The sequence below is a fragment of the Scyliorhinus torazame genome, chromosome 12 (assembly GCF_047496885.1).
Source record: "Scyliorhinus torazame isolate Kashiwa2021f chromosome 12, sScyTor2.1, whole genome shotgun sequence".
Taxonomy (NCBI): Eukaryota; Metazoa; Chordata; class Chondrichthyes; order Carcharhiniformes; family Scyliorhinidae; genus Scyliorhinus; species Scyliorhinus torazame.
This window is the reverse complement of record NC_092718.1, coordinates 161,574,052-161,588,562: the sequence shown is the minus strand read 5'-3', so window position 1 is coordinate 161,588,562 and position 14,511 is coordinate 161,574,052. Positions and strand designations below refer to the sequence as shown.

The 14,511-nt window shown below is 45.9% G+C and overlaps 1 protein-coding gene across 1 annotated transcript; it reads right to left on the bottom strand.

Annotated features, from left to right (window-relative positions):
• Positions 1-6,748: 6,748 nt before the first annotated feature.
• Positions 6,749-12,559, bottom strand: LOC140387112 (P2Y purinoceptor 1-like). The gene is made up of 2 exons (XM_072470122.1): positions 12,389-12,559; positions 6,749-7,756 (listed from the first exon to the last, which is right to left on the bottom strand). Exons 1-2 carry the CDS (start codon positions 12,557-12,559, stop codon positions 6,749-6,751), a joined length of 1,179 nt encoding a protein of 392 aa, XP_072326223.1.
• Positions 12,560-14,511: the final 1,952 nt, after the last annotated feature.

The following is a 14,511-nucleotide window of genomic DNA, read 5'->3' as shown; positions in this document are numbered from 1 at the left end:
GTTTTCAGAGGAAGTAGTTGGGTGGTTTCTTGGGAGGGGAAGACGGGTAGCTGTATGATGGTGACTAGGGGCAGGTCCGGGTCCCGCTCATGGGCTGGGGCCAAGGCCATGGTCATGATTGACAGGAGGGGAGGGGGGGTGAGAGACCCCCTCACTGAATGGTAACGAAGGACGTGCGGGGGTTGGGTGGACCGATTAAGTGAGCAAGAGTTTTCTTGCATTTGAAGAGCTTGAGAGCTTCGGAAGGGTTGGGTGAGTTGAGTGTTCCACTCGGGCTTTGATAGTAGAGCCAGGGGGGTAGCAGTGCTAGTGGGTAAAAGAGTTAGGTTTCAGATGGTGAAGGTGATGGCAGATCGTGGGGCAGATACGTTATAGTGATGGGTGCTTTGGAGGCGAGGTTGGTGGTGTTGGTTAGCGTGTATGCTCCGAATTGAGATGGTGTAGAGTTTATGAAGGGAATGTTGGCTGCCATGTCAAGTCTAGATGTGCATCAGTTAATTTTGTTTGGAGACTTAAACACTGTGTTGCATCCGAAGAAGGATCGGTCTAGAACGCGCTCGTTCACTGTTGGATTCAGCAATTATAGAAGGGGGTCCTTTAAAATATTAGCTAAAATGATTCTTGAAAATTACTGAATTTGTAGAAATTATAATTGTTTGAATACTGTCCATGGCTGTCTCAAATGTTACGAATAATGTATTGCAAGTTCTGATCTGATCTGATATGAAAGGTACATTCGACAAGATTGAAACAATATCATAGCTGAGACCAGACATGACCTGGGGAGTTTAAACGTGGGACAAAAGCTATGGGACAGTTAATTAATTTGGGGTAATTGATTAATGTCTAATTAACCGATCACCTGTTAAGTGACTGACACTTTCCTGACCGAATCAAGGGGGTCTCAGCTGAGAATTAGAACCAATGAAACTGAGTGAGGGGCTAAACCCAGTTAAGGATTCCCTTAAGAATGTGGTCCGTCTAACTGATTTGAGAAAATTATAGCCGTCGGAGAATAAACATTACAACAAAGGCCTTTGTTGAAATGACTTTTAATTTTGTAAATCTGAAGTTACTTTTATCCTGAAGTTTCTGTTTACACTTGTTGGTGCTTCAAGGACATTTCGAGAGACAGGGTAAAAGCATTTTCCAGTTAATTTTGTGTGAATGTACCAAAATGTGTTTTTAAGATATAAACTTTGCTTACATTCATTCAACTGGACTGACTTACCTATGAGCGAGAGATAAGACGAATCTTAACATGTTGGCTGCTATGTCAAGTCTAGACATGCATCAGTTCATTTTGGGTGGAAACTTAAACACGGTGTTGCATCCGAAGCAGGATCGGTCTATACCGCGCTCGTTCACCCCGCCGGCGGGGTGGTGGTGGTGGTGAAGATGCTGGCAGTGTTTATGAAGGAGACGGAGGGAGCGGACTCATGGCTGTTCTTACATCCAGGGGATAGAGAGTATTCATTGTTTTCGCCATAGCCTAATGTATATTTTAGGATTGATTTCTTTATTATGGGGAGGTTGTTGTCGGGGAAGAGAAAAGCGGAATACTCGGCGATTCTCATTTTGGATCATGCTCTGCATTTGGTGGATGTTGTCCTGGCACAGAGGCCGCTGTGGAGTTTGGATGTGGAGCTGCTCGATGATCCGAGTTTTTGTGCAAGGATGGGGAAGGTGATTGATAACAGTGTAGGGTTTAATAAGAATTGGGAGGTCTCACCGTTGGTGGTCTGGGTGGCATTTAAGGCCACCCAGACCAGAGAGGAGCGGCAGCGGTGGTAGTTGAAATACTGCAAGTTGATGGGAAGTATGCGGAAGATCCCACTCGATGGAATTTTTGGTCAGTAGAAAGAGATTGCAGGCAACGCTTGACATTTTGTCTACAGAGAAAGTGTACATCAGTTGAGGCAGCTGAAGGGGATAGTATATGAAAATGGGGAGAAGGCCAGTCACTTGTTGGCGGGATAGCTCTGCCAGCAGGCGGCCGTGTGAGACATTGTTCAGGTCTGGGATGGGGTGAAGGTGCTGGTGGTGGCGCCAGAGCAGGGTATTTGAAGAGTTTTGTAAAAGGTTATATAGGCTGGAGCCCCCTGGGGATGAGTTGGATATGAAGGACTTTTTGGGGGGCCTGGAGTGTCCTAGAGTAGGAGAGGAGAGCGGGCAGGGTTGGAAGAGCCATTGGGGATTGAGGAGGTTCGGACAGCGACAGGGAAGATGCAAACGGATAAAGCATGGATTTCTATTAAAAAATTCTGGATAGGTTGGCATCATTGCTGGTGGAGATCTTTGAGGATGCGGTGGCTAAGGGGGTGCTTCCGGAGAAGTTGGTGGTGTGTGAGTCTTATCGGCCAATATTCCTGCCAATGTGGATGCCAAGATTCTTGCCAAGGTGTTGGCGCTTAGGTTGGAAGAGTGCCTGCCACAGGTGATTGGGGAAGGTAAGACAGGATTTGTAAAGGGTAGGCAGCTGTCCTCACAGGTGCGCCGTTTGTTAAACGTGGTGCTCTCCCCATCAGAAGGGAGAGGGAGAGCCAGAGATGGTGGTGGCGTTGGATGCGGAGAAGGCGTTCGATCGAGTAGTGTGGAGTTACTTGTTTGCAGTGTTGGAGTGGTGGAGTTAGGCTTAAGTTTCTGGCGTAGGCTATGTTGTTAAATAAGGAGCCGAAGGCGAGTGTGCATACGAATGAGATGAATTTGGGCTATTTTCAGTGACATCGGGGCACGAAACGGGGTGTTCCGTGATCTCCACTCTTTTTTGCGTTGGCAATAGAGCCCTTGGCCATTGCGCTGTGGTGTTCGAATAAGTGTAAGGGGATAGTGGAGGAGAGGGGGGGCGGCAGAGGGAAGGGTGAAGCATTGGATGGCCTTGTATGCAGATGATCTTTTGTTGTATATTTCTAACCCGGGTCCCATGGTCTGGGATAAAATGGGGCTGGAATTTGGAAAAGAGCGAGTGCTTTTTGGTTTCTTCTCCGGGATAGGGGCTGACTTGGGGGACTCAATTCAGGTACCTGGGGTGCAGGTGGCCCGGGGCTGAGCCCGGCTCCACATGTTGAACTCTTACGAGCCTGTTGGGTAGGGTTAAGGCGGATTTGTCAAGGTGGAACAGCCTTCCTTTATCATTGGCGGGCTGGGTAGTAAAGATGAATATCTTGTCACAGTTTTTATTTTTATTCCAGTACTTACTGGTCTTTTTGCCTCAGGCATTTTTTATGGGGGTTGAACAGTTGATTTTGTTGCTTGTATGTGCAGGTACTGTAGCGAGGATTCGGAAGACGGTGCTTCAGGGAGGGCGGTTCTTCAAAATGGTGCCATGGGTTATTTTGCATCGACCAGAATAGGCAAGTGGAACCATGATTTAATGTCACATCCAAAAGATTGCACCTCCAATGGTGTTGCACCCTCTTAATATTGCAATAGAGTGTCAGCCGAGAATGGGAAAACATTTCTATATTTCAGGCTACAGGGCAGAAGAGAACCATTGCCCAGTTTGTCAAAGCCCCAATTGAGAGGGCGGCACGTGGCAAGCACTGCTGCCTACGGCGCTGAGGACCCAGGTCCGAATCCCAGCCCTGGGTCGCTGTCCGTGTGAAGTTTGCACATTCTCCCTGTGTCTGCGTGGGTTTCACCCCCACAACCCAAAGATGTGCAGGTTAGGTGGATTGGCCATGCTAAACTGCCCCTTAATTGGGAAAAAAAATGATTGGATACTCTGAATTTTTTTTTTAAAGCCCCAATTGAAGGTGGTGTTTCTTTTAATAGAAACAGAAATACTGTTCAATAAAGAGGTAGCTGGGTGGCACGGTAGAGCAGTGGTTAGCACTGCTGCATCACAGCGTTGAGGCCCCAGGTTCGTTCCCGGCCCTGGGTAACTGTCCGTGTGGGATTTGCATGTTCTTCCCATGTCTGCGAGGGTCTCACCCCCACAACCCAAACAGATGTGCAGGGTAGGTGAATTGGCCACGCTAAACTGCCCCTTAATTGGAAAAAAAAGAATTGGGTATTCTACATTTAATAGAGGGACCACATGAACTGCAACAGTTCAAGAACGTGGCTCAAGGGCAATTATGAATAGACAACAATCATTGGCCTAAGTCAGTGACATCCATATCCCATGAAAGAATAAAATAGATGCTGAAACAATGTTTTCGATTGATAATGACGTGTAAGAGGAGGGAAGTCTTGATGCAACTGTACAAGGTATTGGTGAGACCACATCTGGAGTACCGTGAGCAGTTTTGGTCCCCTTACTTGAGGAAAGATATTATTTAATTGGAGGCAGTTCAGAGAAGGTTCACTTGAATGATCCCCAGTGTGGAGGGATTGTCTTATGAGCAAAGGTTGGGACTCAATAGAACTTAGAAGAATGAGAGTGATTTCATTGAAACATTTAGGGTTCTCAAGGGGCTTGTCAGGGTAAATGCTGAGAGGATGTTTCCACTCATGTGAGAGTCAAGGAACAGAGGGCATAGTCTCAGAAAAAAGTGGTGCCAATTTAAGACTGAGAAGAGGAGGAGTTTCTTCTCTCAGAAGGTTGAGTGTCTTTGGACCTCCTTGCCACAGAGAGCTGTGGGGGCAGAGTCCTTGTGAATACTTAAGGCTGAGAGAGAGAGATTCTTGATCAGTAAGGGAATCAAGGGTTATGGGGAAAGGGCAGTAAGGTAGACGTGGGGAATGCCGAATCAACCATGATCCTATTAATAGCGGAGCAGGTTTGAGGGGCCGAATGGTCTACTCCTGTTCCTACGGTCAGAACAAGAAGATATTTGTTTTTTCTTTTTTAGAGTATACAATTATTTTTTTTTCCAATTAAAGAGCAATTTAGCGTGGCCAATCCACCTACCCTGCACATCTTTTGGGGTTGTGGGGGTGAGACCCAAGCAGACACGGAGAGAGAAAAAGAAGATATGACCTTAAAATTAGATTTAAGCTATTTAAGAGCGAATTTTGGAAGCATTTTTTTATCCCACCAGTTTTCAGCCTTTTTGTTCTGCCTTCGAAAGCTTCTCTGTAAACCTTGCCATCTCTCCTCCATTTAAAATCTTCTCAAAGCCCCAAAACATTCAATCGAGCCTCCTAACTCTTGTATTTCATGGCTTGGAGTGTGCTCTAATATTCCTTTACTGTTTAATTAACTTGTCCTCAATGGCGCATTATCTATATTAAAATTGCAATATCACTCAATTGCATCTTCTGTATTTAATCCGTAGCATATTTGATTTCACCCGATTGCTACTGTGGTACCTTTGAAACCGCAGTGTTACAATCCCAGCCGATGTTACCACTGGGCAACCAGGTCCCAGAGCCAAACCTTTGCTCAATAAATTGTAAAGTCTATTTTTGGTTTAGGTACATGGATGAACAAAGTCACAGGACTGACGATTAACTTTTAACAAAAGAATAAATCATTTATTAAACAAGAAAAGATTAACAATAATACACTATTTCTTCACTCCCATTACACCTTTACAGATATACACAGATTTATAAGGATTACACAAGTTGCAAAGCATCTTATATTCTAATGTTCTCAGTAAGTACACAGTCCATGTAAACCAAGAGGAGAACTCTGGTCAGACACACCACATTCTGAAACCAAGTGACAGTTGCCACCCAGCACAGCATCTCTGGACTTCTCATCAAATTCTCCCTGGTGCTTGTCACAATGTGAACTAACTGGTCTCATTGGAACTCTGGTTTCCACACGAGTGTTTCCAAGCTCCACTCCTGAAGGACACACTTTGAAGTCTGCTCCCACAGGATGCCTTCACCAAGGATCCACCTCCAAGATTTCAACCTCTCCTTTCAGTATTCCTCTGCTTTGGATTGTTACGCACATTCAAGCTTCCCACACCATCTTTCAGGTACCCGGCCATCCCAACAGAGCACCACTGCTTCACAGGCTGTATGAAGGTGTCACCAACCTTAGGCTTACTTCAGGTGTCTGGCTTCTCCAGGTTTGCACCGTTCAGCTGTCTTTAACTGGAAGCCTCTCAATCTGCTCCTGATTGCATAGTTTAAAGTGAAATTAAAACCTATAGACATACAGCCACCTTTGATTAATGTGAAGCCAACTGAGGTTTTAACCTTTTCGTAGCATACAAATACAGAAACACAAATTAAGCTCAAACTTAAACTGGCAGCTTATTTCTGATATCCACAATGCAACTATAGATTTTAAAACCAGCTCTACTTCCTAACAACAGTTTCAGATAGGAAATACGCTGTATTCAGTAATTTTATTTATGTAGATAGATACATCGATCAAAAATAACTTCAGAAATACATTGGTATAATATAAAGCATCTGTGTGAAGAACTTGCACATATATAGAGATATATATGTGTATATTGATGCATCTTTCAGAAATTTTCCAAAGCGAGTCATAATGATTCAGTTTTGAAGTTCTGCCATTATTATTGGTTGAATACTGTGCACAGAGGAAGAAGTTGCCACTAATAAGTAAGAAGAATGGCCAGTTCATCTGTTTTTGGTAATGTTAGTTAAGAGAAGAATGGTGGCTAGGACACAGCAAGAACTTCCTCCTCCGAATGAATATTCCAGGAGGTTGGTCATGAAACACAGGGACAGGACGACTGGCCTTAGCCTAAACACCTGATCTGCAGGTTAAAGGTGCAACTAAAGTTCTGGTATTGTTGCAAAAGTTACATTCCTTTGCAGTGTATCTGGTTCCATGTTAACATATTCCAAGCCCATGGCTCTTTGCATTAATGCATCACAGTTTTGATTCATTGCTGGGCAGAGCACTGCTGGGGGTTATATGGTGTTTTTTACAAAAAATAAAGCGTCTGAAAACATTAATGAGCTTTGACCTGTATTTGGTGCCAGCATAAAAATACACAATAGGATCCAGGACATTGTTGAGATAAAGGCCTAAAACACAACAGTAGTAAGTTACTCCAAGCCTTTGTAAAAGGGTACAGTCATTACGATCCACAACAGACAGTGTGAGACGTATTATATTTGCAGGAAGGAAGCATGTGACGAAGATGCACAATACCACTGTTACCATCCTGACAGCATGTTGGCCTCTTTGAGATCGAGATGTTACTGTAGAATTGGCCAATTTCCTTTGAATGAGTAAACTGGACATAAGTAGGTATCCAAATGGAATCACAAAGCTCAGAGTAAATAATAGAATGGTGGAAGACTGGAATTGCTTCATTACATTTGGTTGATTAAAGCTCATACAATAAAGTCTTCCATTCATTTCAAAGACATTGACCCTAAGGAAGGCTGGACTCATGAACCCACCGGCCAACAACCAGATCAAGACACTCAGGCCAATAGTGAATTTCTTTGTTATTTTGCGTTGGGACTGGAATGGTTGGATAATCATGTAACATCGAAAGGTGCTGATGCACATCAGGAAGAAGACGCTCGTCAGCAAGGTGAAATAGATGAGGAATGTTTGTAGTTTGCACATAAAGTTTCCAAATATCCAATGATTGTTGGTACCATGGTAAATAATTATCAAGGGGTAGGTAAGTGAGAAAACCAAGTCTCCCACACATAGATTGGTCATCAAAATATCAATGGGAGTCTTTTTCTTTACATGGAAGCACAATATCCAGAGGGCAACACTGTTGAAGCTTGCAGCTAAAATGAAGATGATTGAAAGTGCTGGAGGCATCATTATTGTCAGGAATGTCTCATCCAACAGACATGTTACATTAGTCACATTTGTGACAAATGAATTATTCATTTCTTTGAGAGGAGCAGCCTGGAAATAAAAGAATAAGACTTAATTTATTGGACCAGAGCTTCTCAATTTATTATCCCCCAGTAGGTTGTGGGATGGGTGGATGGGGGGTGGAAAGGGGTGGTGGATAGGGGGGGGCCGGTGGAAAAGGAGGGGCGGATAGGGGGATGGGTGGGTGGAAAGGGGGGGGGGTGGCTACACTTGTGCCATGGGGAAATCGCAACTCACCAGGATCTCACTTGCCTGCCCGATGCTGACCTCCGTCTTGGGGACTGCCCTCTCTCCGGCCCACTGAGGGCGAGATCGAGATCATGATGTTAACATGAAACACACCCGGTTTTCATAGCCCCAAAGTTTAATTAGTTAATAATATGTACCCTAATAGCCCTTTGTAATCTACTCAGTTCTTGAGTTCAGATTAGTTATATAAATTCAAAACAGCAATAGCCCCATTACTGAACCCTGTGTGACCCTGATCAATGTTCTCCCCTTTCCTCCACTCTGACCCCTATAAACATGTATTGTCCGACCAATTTCCATAGAATCCCTAGACGGCAGAGGAGGCCATTCAGTCCATCGGGTCATCAAAAGAGCACTCCTTCTAGTCCTTTGAAAGAAATGAAAGAGTCCTTTCTAATTCTGCAGAGGAGCTGGAACAAGTGCCCTTGGAAAGAGTGAGGACAGTTCGGAACCGAAGCTCCAGTCGCGATCAGCAGTACTGGTTATTCTCTTTTCTCGCAAATCCAAGAGCTCTCCTTTTAAATCAATGTTGGTCTATGCTTCCCTTTAAAATAATAGTTGGTCTGATTTAGGACAACGTAACACATGCACATTGTATTGTGGTTTCAAACCATTTATCCAGTATCTTCCAAATACTGACCGATTGAGATTCCTATAATAGACTCTTTAATCTCCTCACTGCGCCCAGCATCTGGGTTCGATCCCGGCCCCGGATCACTGTCCATGTGGAGTTTGCACATTTCCCCCATGTCTGCATGGGTCCCACAACCCAAGAAGAGGTGCAGGGTAGGTGGATTGGCCACGCTAAAATGCCCCTTAATTGGGAAAAAAAAAATTGGATCCCCTAAATTAAAAAAAAACAACACGCATTGACCATGGCCAATCCACCTAACCTGCACATCTTTGGGCTGTGGGAGGAAACGGGAGCTCCTGGACACCGACAGGGAGAACGTGCAAACTCCACACAGTAACCCAAGGCCAGAATCAAACCCGGGTCCCTGGCGATGTGAGGCAGCAGTGCTAACTCACTGAAAAATCAAATTTCGCAAAGTACTTACTGGGCTTTTGGTCTCAATGTTCTTCAACATGCTGTTAGGATGATGCTGTGGCTGGCAGTGAGCCTATTTATCAAGGCTTGTTTCGCAATTGTTACTATTCGTGATGATAATGAAACCTTTAAAAAAAGAAGTCCGAATACAGGACGCCAATGGCATCCGGCGAGTGTTTAAACCACCAAGTGAAAATAGTGTATTTTGTAATAAAATCTGGAAATTCTGGAAGGGAACAACAGTGTGTGTCTGAAAGATGAAAAATGTCATAAATGGGGCCTCTCATCTCTACATTAACCTGCCCGTTTCTTTTTCAGATGGTTTACCCCCTCCTGAATTCCATAATTTGCATTTGTTTCCGATTCTCAGCATTGTGTCTTTTCTCTATGACCCCAATGAATTTGCCTTTACTCTGGGACACACCATGTACAGGTATATGGTGGTTTTGTGAGGGCCACGAAGAATCCAGCACGAGTTTTAAGGATACAAAGTAATAACATTTATTTACAATAACATATATATATATATATAACAGCAGCAGCAACTTCCCTTGCTGCACACTCCTTCCTGCTGTTTCCAAACTGGCCAGCTTTATTTATACTTGGAGTTTACTAATGGTTTCTCCGCCCCCCTCATTGGGGAAGCTCATACTCCCACAGGATTGTGGGATTGTCATTAGTCCCCAGCCAATGGTAAGTAGGCAGGTTATAACAGGTGGTGTGATGGTTGTGTTACTGAACTGGTCGTCCAAAAGGCCAGGATTAATACAGAGAGATTCCAGTCCAAAACAGCACTTTGATAGAATTTGCATTCAGTTTGATTCAATATGGGCAAAAAACAGGAAATTCTGGAAACACTCAGCAACCCCAGCCTCCCCTGCACTTTTCACCTAACTCCCATTTTCCAGGCACGGGGTTGGGACGTTTGGCGGCCTGCCCTCTCTTGGCCTTAATTGAAACATATAAGTGGCCAATAAAAGGCCTCATCCTGCGGGAGGAGGCTCAGGCCAAGCAGGTAGCCTGTCAGCTTTTATTGGTCGAGCTAGTTTTGGGCAGGAATGAGGGGAACCTCCTTTGGGGTGTCTTTCAGATGTATCTCCACCTCCCACCTGAAGCCCTTCCCCCTGGCCTCTCAAACCCACCACCCACCCACCCACCTCCCACTATCCTCTTGCTGGGGAATGCTAGCCTGGCCTCACCAATACCTCAGATTTACTTTCAGTCCAGCTTCCATGGTCTCCTTTTCTTCGGTGGGGGGGGGGGGGGGTCTGCCGTAGTCCCGACAGTTACCGATGCTTGAAATTGGCCACTGCTGGCACTGTAGAACCGTTGGCCAATTAAATTGGCTAGAAACTCTCAGGACTTGGCAGGACTTCCTCCCAAGATGGGGGAAATTCCTCCTGAGCCAATTAAACATCCTGTTGAGTGTAAAGTGGTTGTGTCTTCCATGGGCGGGCCCCCAATCAACTTTTTAGTTTTGGTTGGGTGGGGGGGTGGGTCCAGGAACACATCGCTCATAACACCCAGCCCGTGAACTCGGTTTCTCGCTCCTTGAATGCTGTCAGGCCTGCTGAGTTTTTCTAACATTTTCCGTCTTTATTTCAGATTCCCAGCATCTCTGGTATTTTGCATTTGTATGAAAATCATAAATTGGCTATCAGAGATGATGTTGCTGTCAGAATGATCTTAAAAAATAACCAACTGGAATCATCAGTGTCGTATGGAAGAGAAAAACCTTGTTTTGGCCTAGATGTAATTCCAATCCCACACTAAAGTTGCTGACTCTTCACGGCTCGATCAAGTGGCCTATCTTATTTGCGTAACTGGGAATGGGCAATGAACTCTAGGACCGCACACACCCTTTTTAAAAGGGGATCTTCAGATAGATGTCTCACAAGAGATTTGTTAGAAAAGCTCAGGCATCAGGGGCGTCATTCTCCGCCGGCGGGAGTCTCCGTTTTGCTGGCACCGGGGGGTTTCCCGACGGCGTGGGGCTGCCCCACAATGGGAAACCCCATTGACCGGCCGGTGTTACGGAGACTCCCGCCGGCCGGTCGGCGCAGAAATGTGGCGGGGCGGGTATGAGAATTTTGCCCCTGATACTTGAAGAAATGTTACAGCACAAGACAAGAAATAAAGAGGTAGGGTCAGTGCATGTAGACTGAGACTGAAGGGTTGGAAACAGTATAACACCCGGGATCAGCGCTGGCTCCATTTTTACGACAATCAACAATGGTTTCATGGTCATCATTAGACTTTTAATTCCAGATATTGAATTCAAATTTCACCATTTAAGTGCCTGCCTTGGCTCAATGGGTAACAGCCTCTCCCAGGAAACATACAGTTGTGGGTTCAAATCCCACTCTGGTGCATGGTAGTGTGTTACCTAGGGAGTGTTGCACTGTCCGAGGCGCATCTCCCGAATGAGATGTTAAACTGATACCACATCTGCCCTCAAAAAAGAAAATGGGGGCAGCATGGTGGCGCAGTGGGTTAGCCCTGCACCGAGGTTCCAGGTTCGATCCCGGCTCTGGGTCACTGTCCGTGTGGAGTTTGCACATTCTCCCCGTGTTTGCGTAGGTTTTGCCCCCACAACCCAAAGATGTGCAGGGTAGGTGGATTGGCCACGCTAAATTGCCCTTTAATTGGAAAAAATGAATTGGGTACTCTAAATTTTTTTTAAAAATGAAAATGGTGCACAGTGACAGTAAGAAGGCACCCGGTCTCCTGCGTGATGCTTCGCCTGCACGGTGCTCCTCCTGTGGCCTCCGAGGAGGTGATAGCAGTTGCCCACTTGTCTCGGTCTGCGGCTGAGCTGCACATGGGTGCTTGGTCTCCTTGAGATGGTGCCCTCGGGGGCATGTCCAGGGACTACCACGCCTGCAACATTGCGGAGGCAACGTCTGTCACTCACTGGGCCCTGCTGCACACACACTTTGTGAGGGGTGGCACCCTCATCCTCCTCAGCAATATCCTCAGCCCTTGGCTGGTGCTCTGGTTGACTAGGAGGGGGCACCAGCTGGGATGCCACTGGCACCCACTCCAAACATCTCAGTGCCACATGCATCCCCGACTGCTCCAGGCAACACAGTGAGGTACAGTGAGAACTGTGAGTACACTGCTTCTGGCTCTCAATGAGGTTGGCCAATCTCTCCACGGAGAGTCCTGAGCCACTTTGGTGCAGGCATCAGCTGAATGGACTCCTCCATTCTCTGTCCATGACCCTACCCACAGGTGCTGCTTGAAGGGTTGGTTGGATGGGTTGTTTGGGGTTTTGCCCCTCCCTCTGATGCTGCGACTTCACCTCTGCCCCATCCTGACCAAGTCTCCCGATGTGCTCAGTGTCTTCCCAAATGAACCGTCACCATTTTTGATCGGTCACAAGTCAGAATCTCCCGTAAGTCAGCAGGAAAGTTTGATATCTTCAGGATTACTTTGAGGACATCCATAAAGCATCTCCGCTGTCCCTCTCGGAATCTCTTGCCACGAGCAAATTCCAACTGGAACAGGTACTTCAGCAGCCTGGAGTCAGGCATGTCCTGCCAAGTGGAGCTGGAGTGATTAGCGCCTCGATGCCGGGCAAGTTGGTTTTGGAGATGATGGTGCTGTTGGACCACCTTTCTGACCACCAGATTTGAAGAATCTTGAGAAAACACGGCTGATGGTCCTTCTCCAGTGTTCTGAGACGCCTGCTGCACGTTGTCCAAGTTTCTGAAGCAAATAGGAGCACAGGGATCACTACTGCCTGGTAAACCAAGACTTTAGTTTTGGGTTTGAGATCCTGGTCCTCAAATACTCATTTCGCCTGTTGGCCAAAGGCTGAGCAGGTACATTAGAGGCGATGGTAAAATTTGTCATCTATGTCTGTCTTCATCGAGACGTGGCTCCCAAGTTATGGCAAACGGTCCACATTTTCCAACGTCTTGCTGTTGATTTTAATCAATAGAGGGAGGTGTTGTGCTGTGGGTGCTGGTTGGAAGAGGATCTTAGTTTGCTGGGGGTTTAGTGACAGGCTCATTATCATATATGCTTCGGAGAAGGAGTAGACAATGACCTGGAGCTCATTTTCTCGAGTGAATGCGCACACGTGTCGGATGGAGCTCAATAACTGAAGTTGGAGTGATTCTGGATTGAAGGCGGTTGAACAGTTTCCCATCTGTTCCGTAGATTAGATCCACACCGTGGGGTATTTGCCGGAGGTGAGGTGCAGTGAGGAAAAGGAGGGTGAGATAAAAACAGAAAGTACTGGAAAACCCAGCAGGTCTGGCTGTAGCTGATGGGAGGAAAAGTCGGGGGTGAGGGTGGGGGGATTTTTCTCTCCCTTTATCGGTGGCAGGATCAGCAGCAGTAGCAGAAATTCCTGCGGGAGGCCCAAACCGTGATTTACGCCCGTGGGATTTCCCTTTGCAATTTTCCCCACTTCCGCCAATGATGTAACAGCAATGTCATTTTTCTCACACATTGTGCCACTCAGCCAAAAGATGAGAACATTCTGCCCCCATAGTTAACCCTTTGAGTCAAACATGACTCTTTTGCAAAATGAAGGGCGTTAGCAAGTAAATCCCCCCACCCTCACGGCCGACTTTTCCTCCCAGCAGCTACAGCCAGGCCTGCTGGGTTTTCCAGCACTTTCTGTTATGAGGGGCATAGATAGAGTGGATAGTCAGAGACTTTTTCCCAGGGTAGAGGGGTCAATTACTAGGGGGCATAGGTTTAAGGCACGAGGGGCAAGGTTTAGAGGAGATGTATGAGGCAATTTTTTACACAGAGGATAGTGGGTGCCTGGAACTCGCTACTGGAGGAGGTGGTGGAAGCAGGAACGATAGTGACGTTTAAGGGGCATCTTGACAAATACATGAATAGGATGGGAATAGAGGGATATGGACCCCGGAAGTGTAGAAGATTTTAGTTTAGATGGACAGCATGGTCAGCGAAGGCTTGGAGGGCCGAAGGGCCTGTTCCTGTGCTGTACTTTTCTTTGTTCTTTGTACTATACTTTTACTTCTGAGGTGAGTGTACATAGTCTGGATGTTTTCCTGCTCACCTCAAGAGAAAGTGCCCCAAATTGTGGGAATTTCATTCTGGGGGTGGGTGCATTCTGGAGTCAAGCCTGTCACTCACAGAAACATTTTAGAGGCAGCCACAGGGGCTCTGAGCATCGAGGCAGCCTGGTTAATAAAACCTGTCTCGGTTTTCTTCACCAACTCTTACTGTTCAATATTAGGCACTCACCCCTCTTAGTACATTTAAATCCCCTCATGTACTTCATCCCTTGTAAAATCCATAACCCTTCATCAAATGTAACTAAATCCCTTAATAACCTCTTGTAGCTGTCAAATTATGAAGTTAGAGCACCTCTTGTGATAATGATAGGTTGTGGAAACAGTCAAACTGTAATAATACTTTTTTCCTTTATTCGTTCATGGAGTTAGGTGAATTGGCCATGATAAATTGCCCTTAATGTCCAAAAAAAAAGGTTACGTGGGGT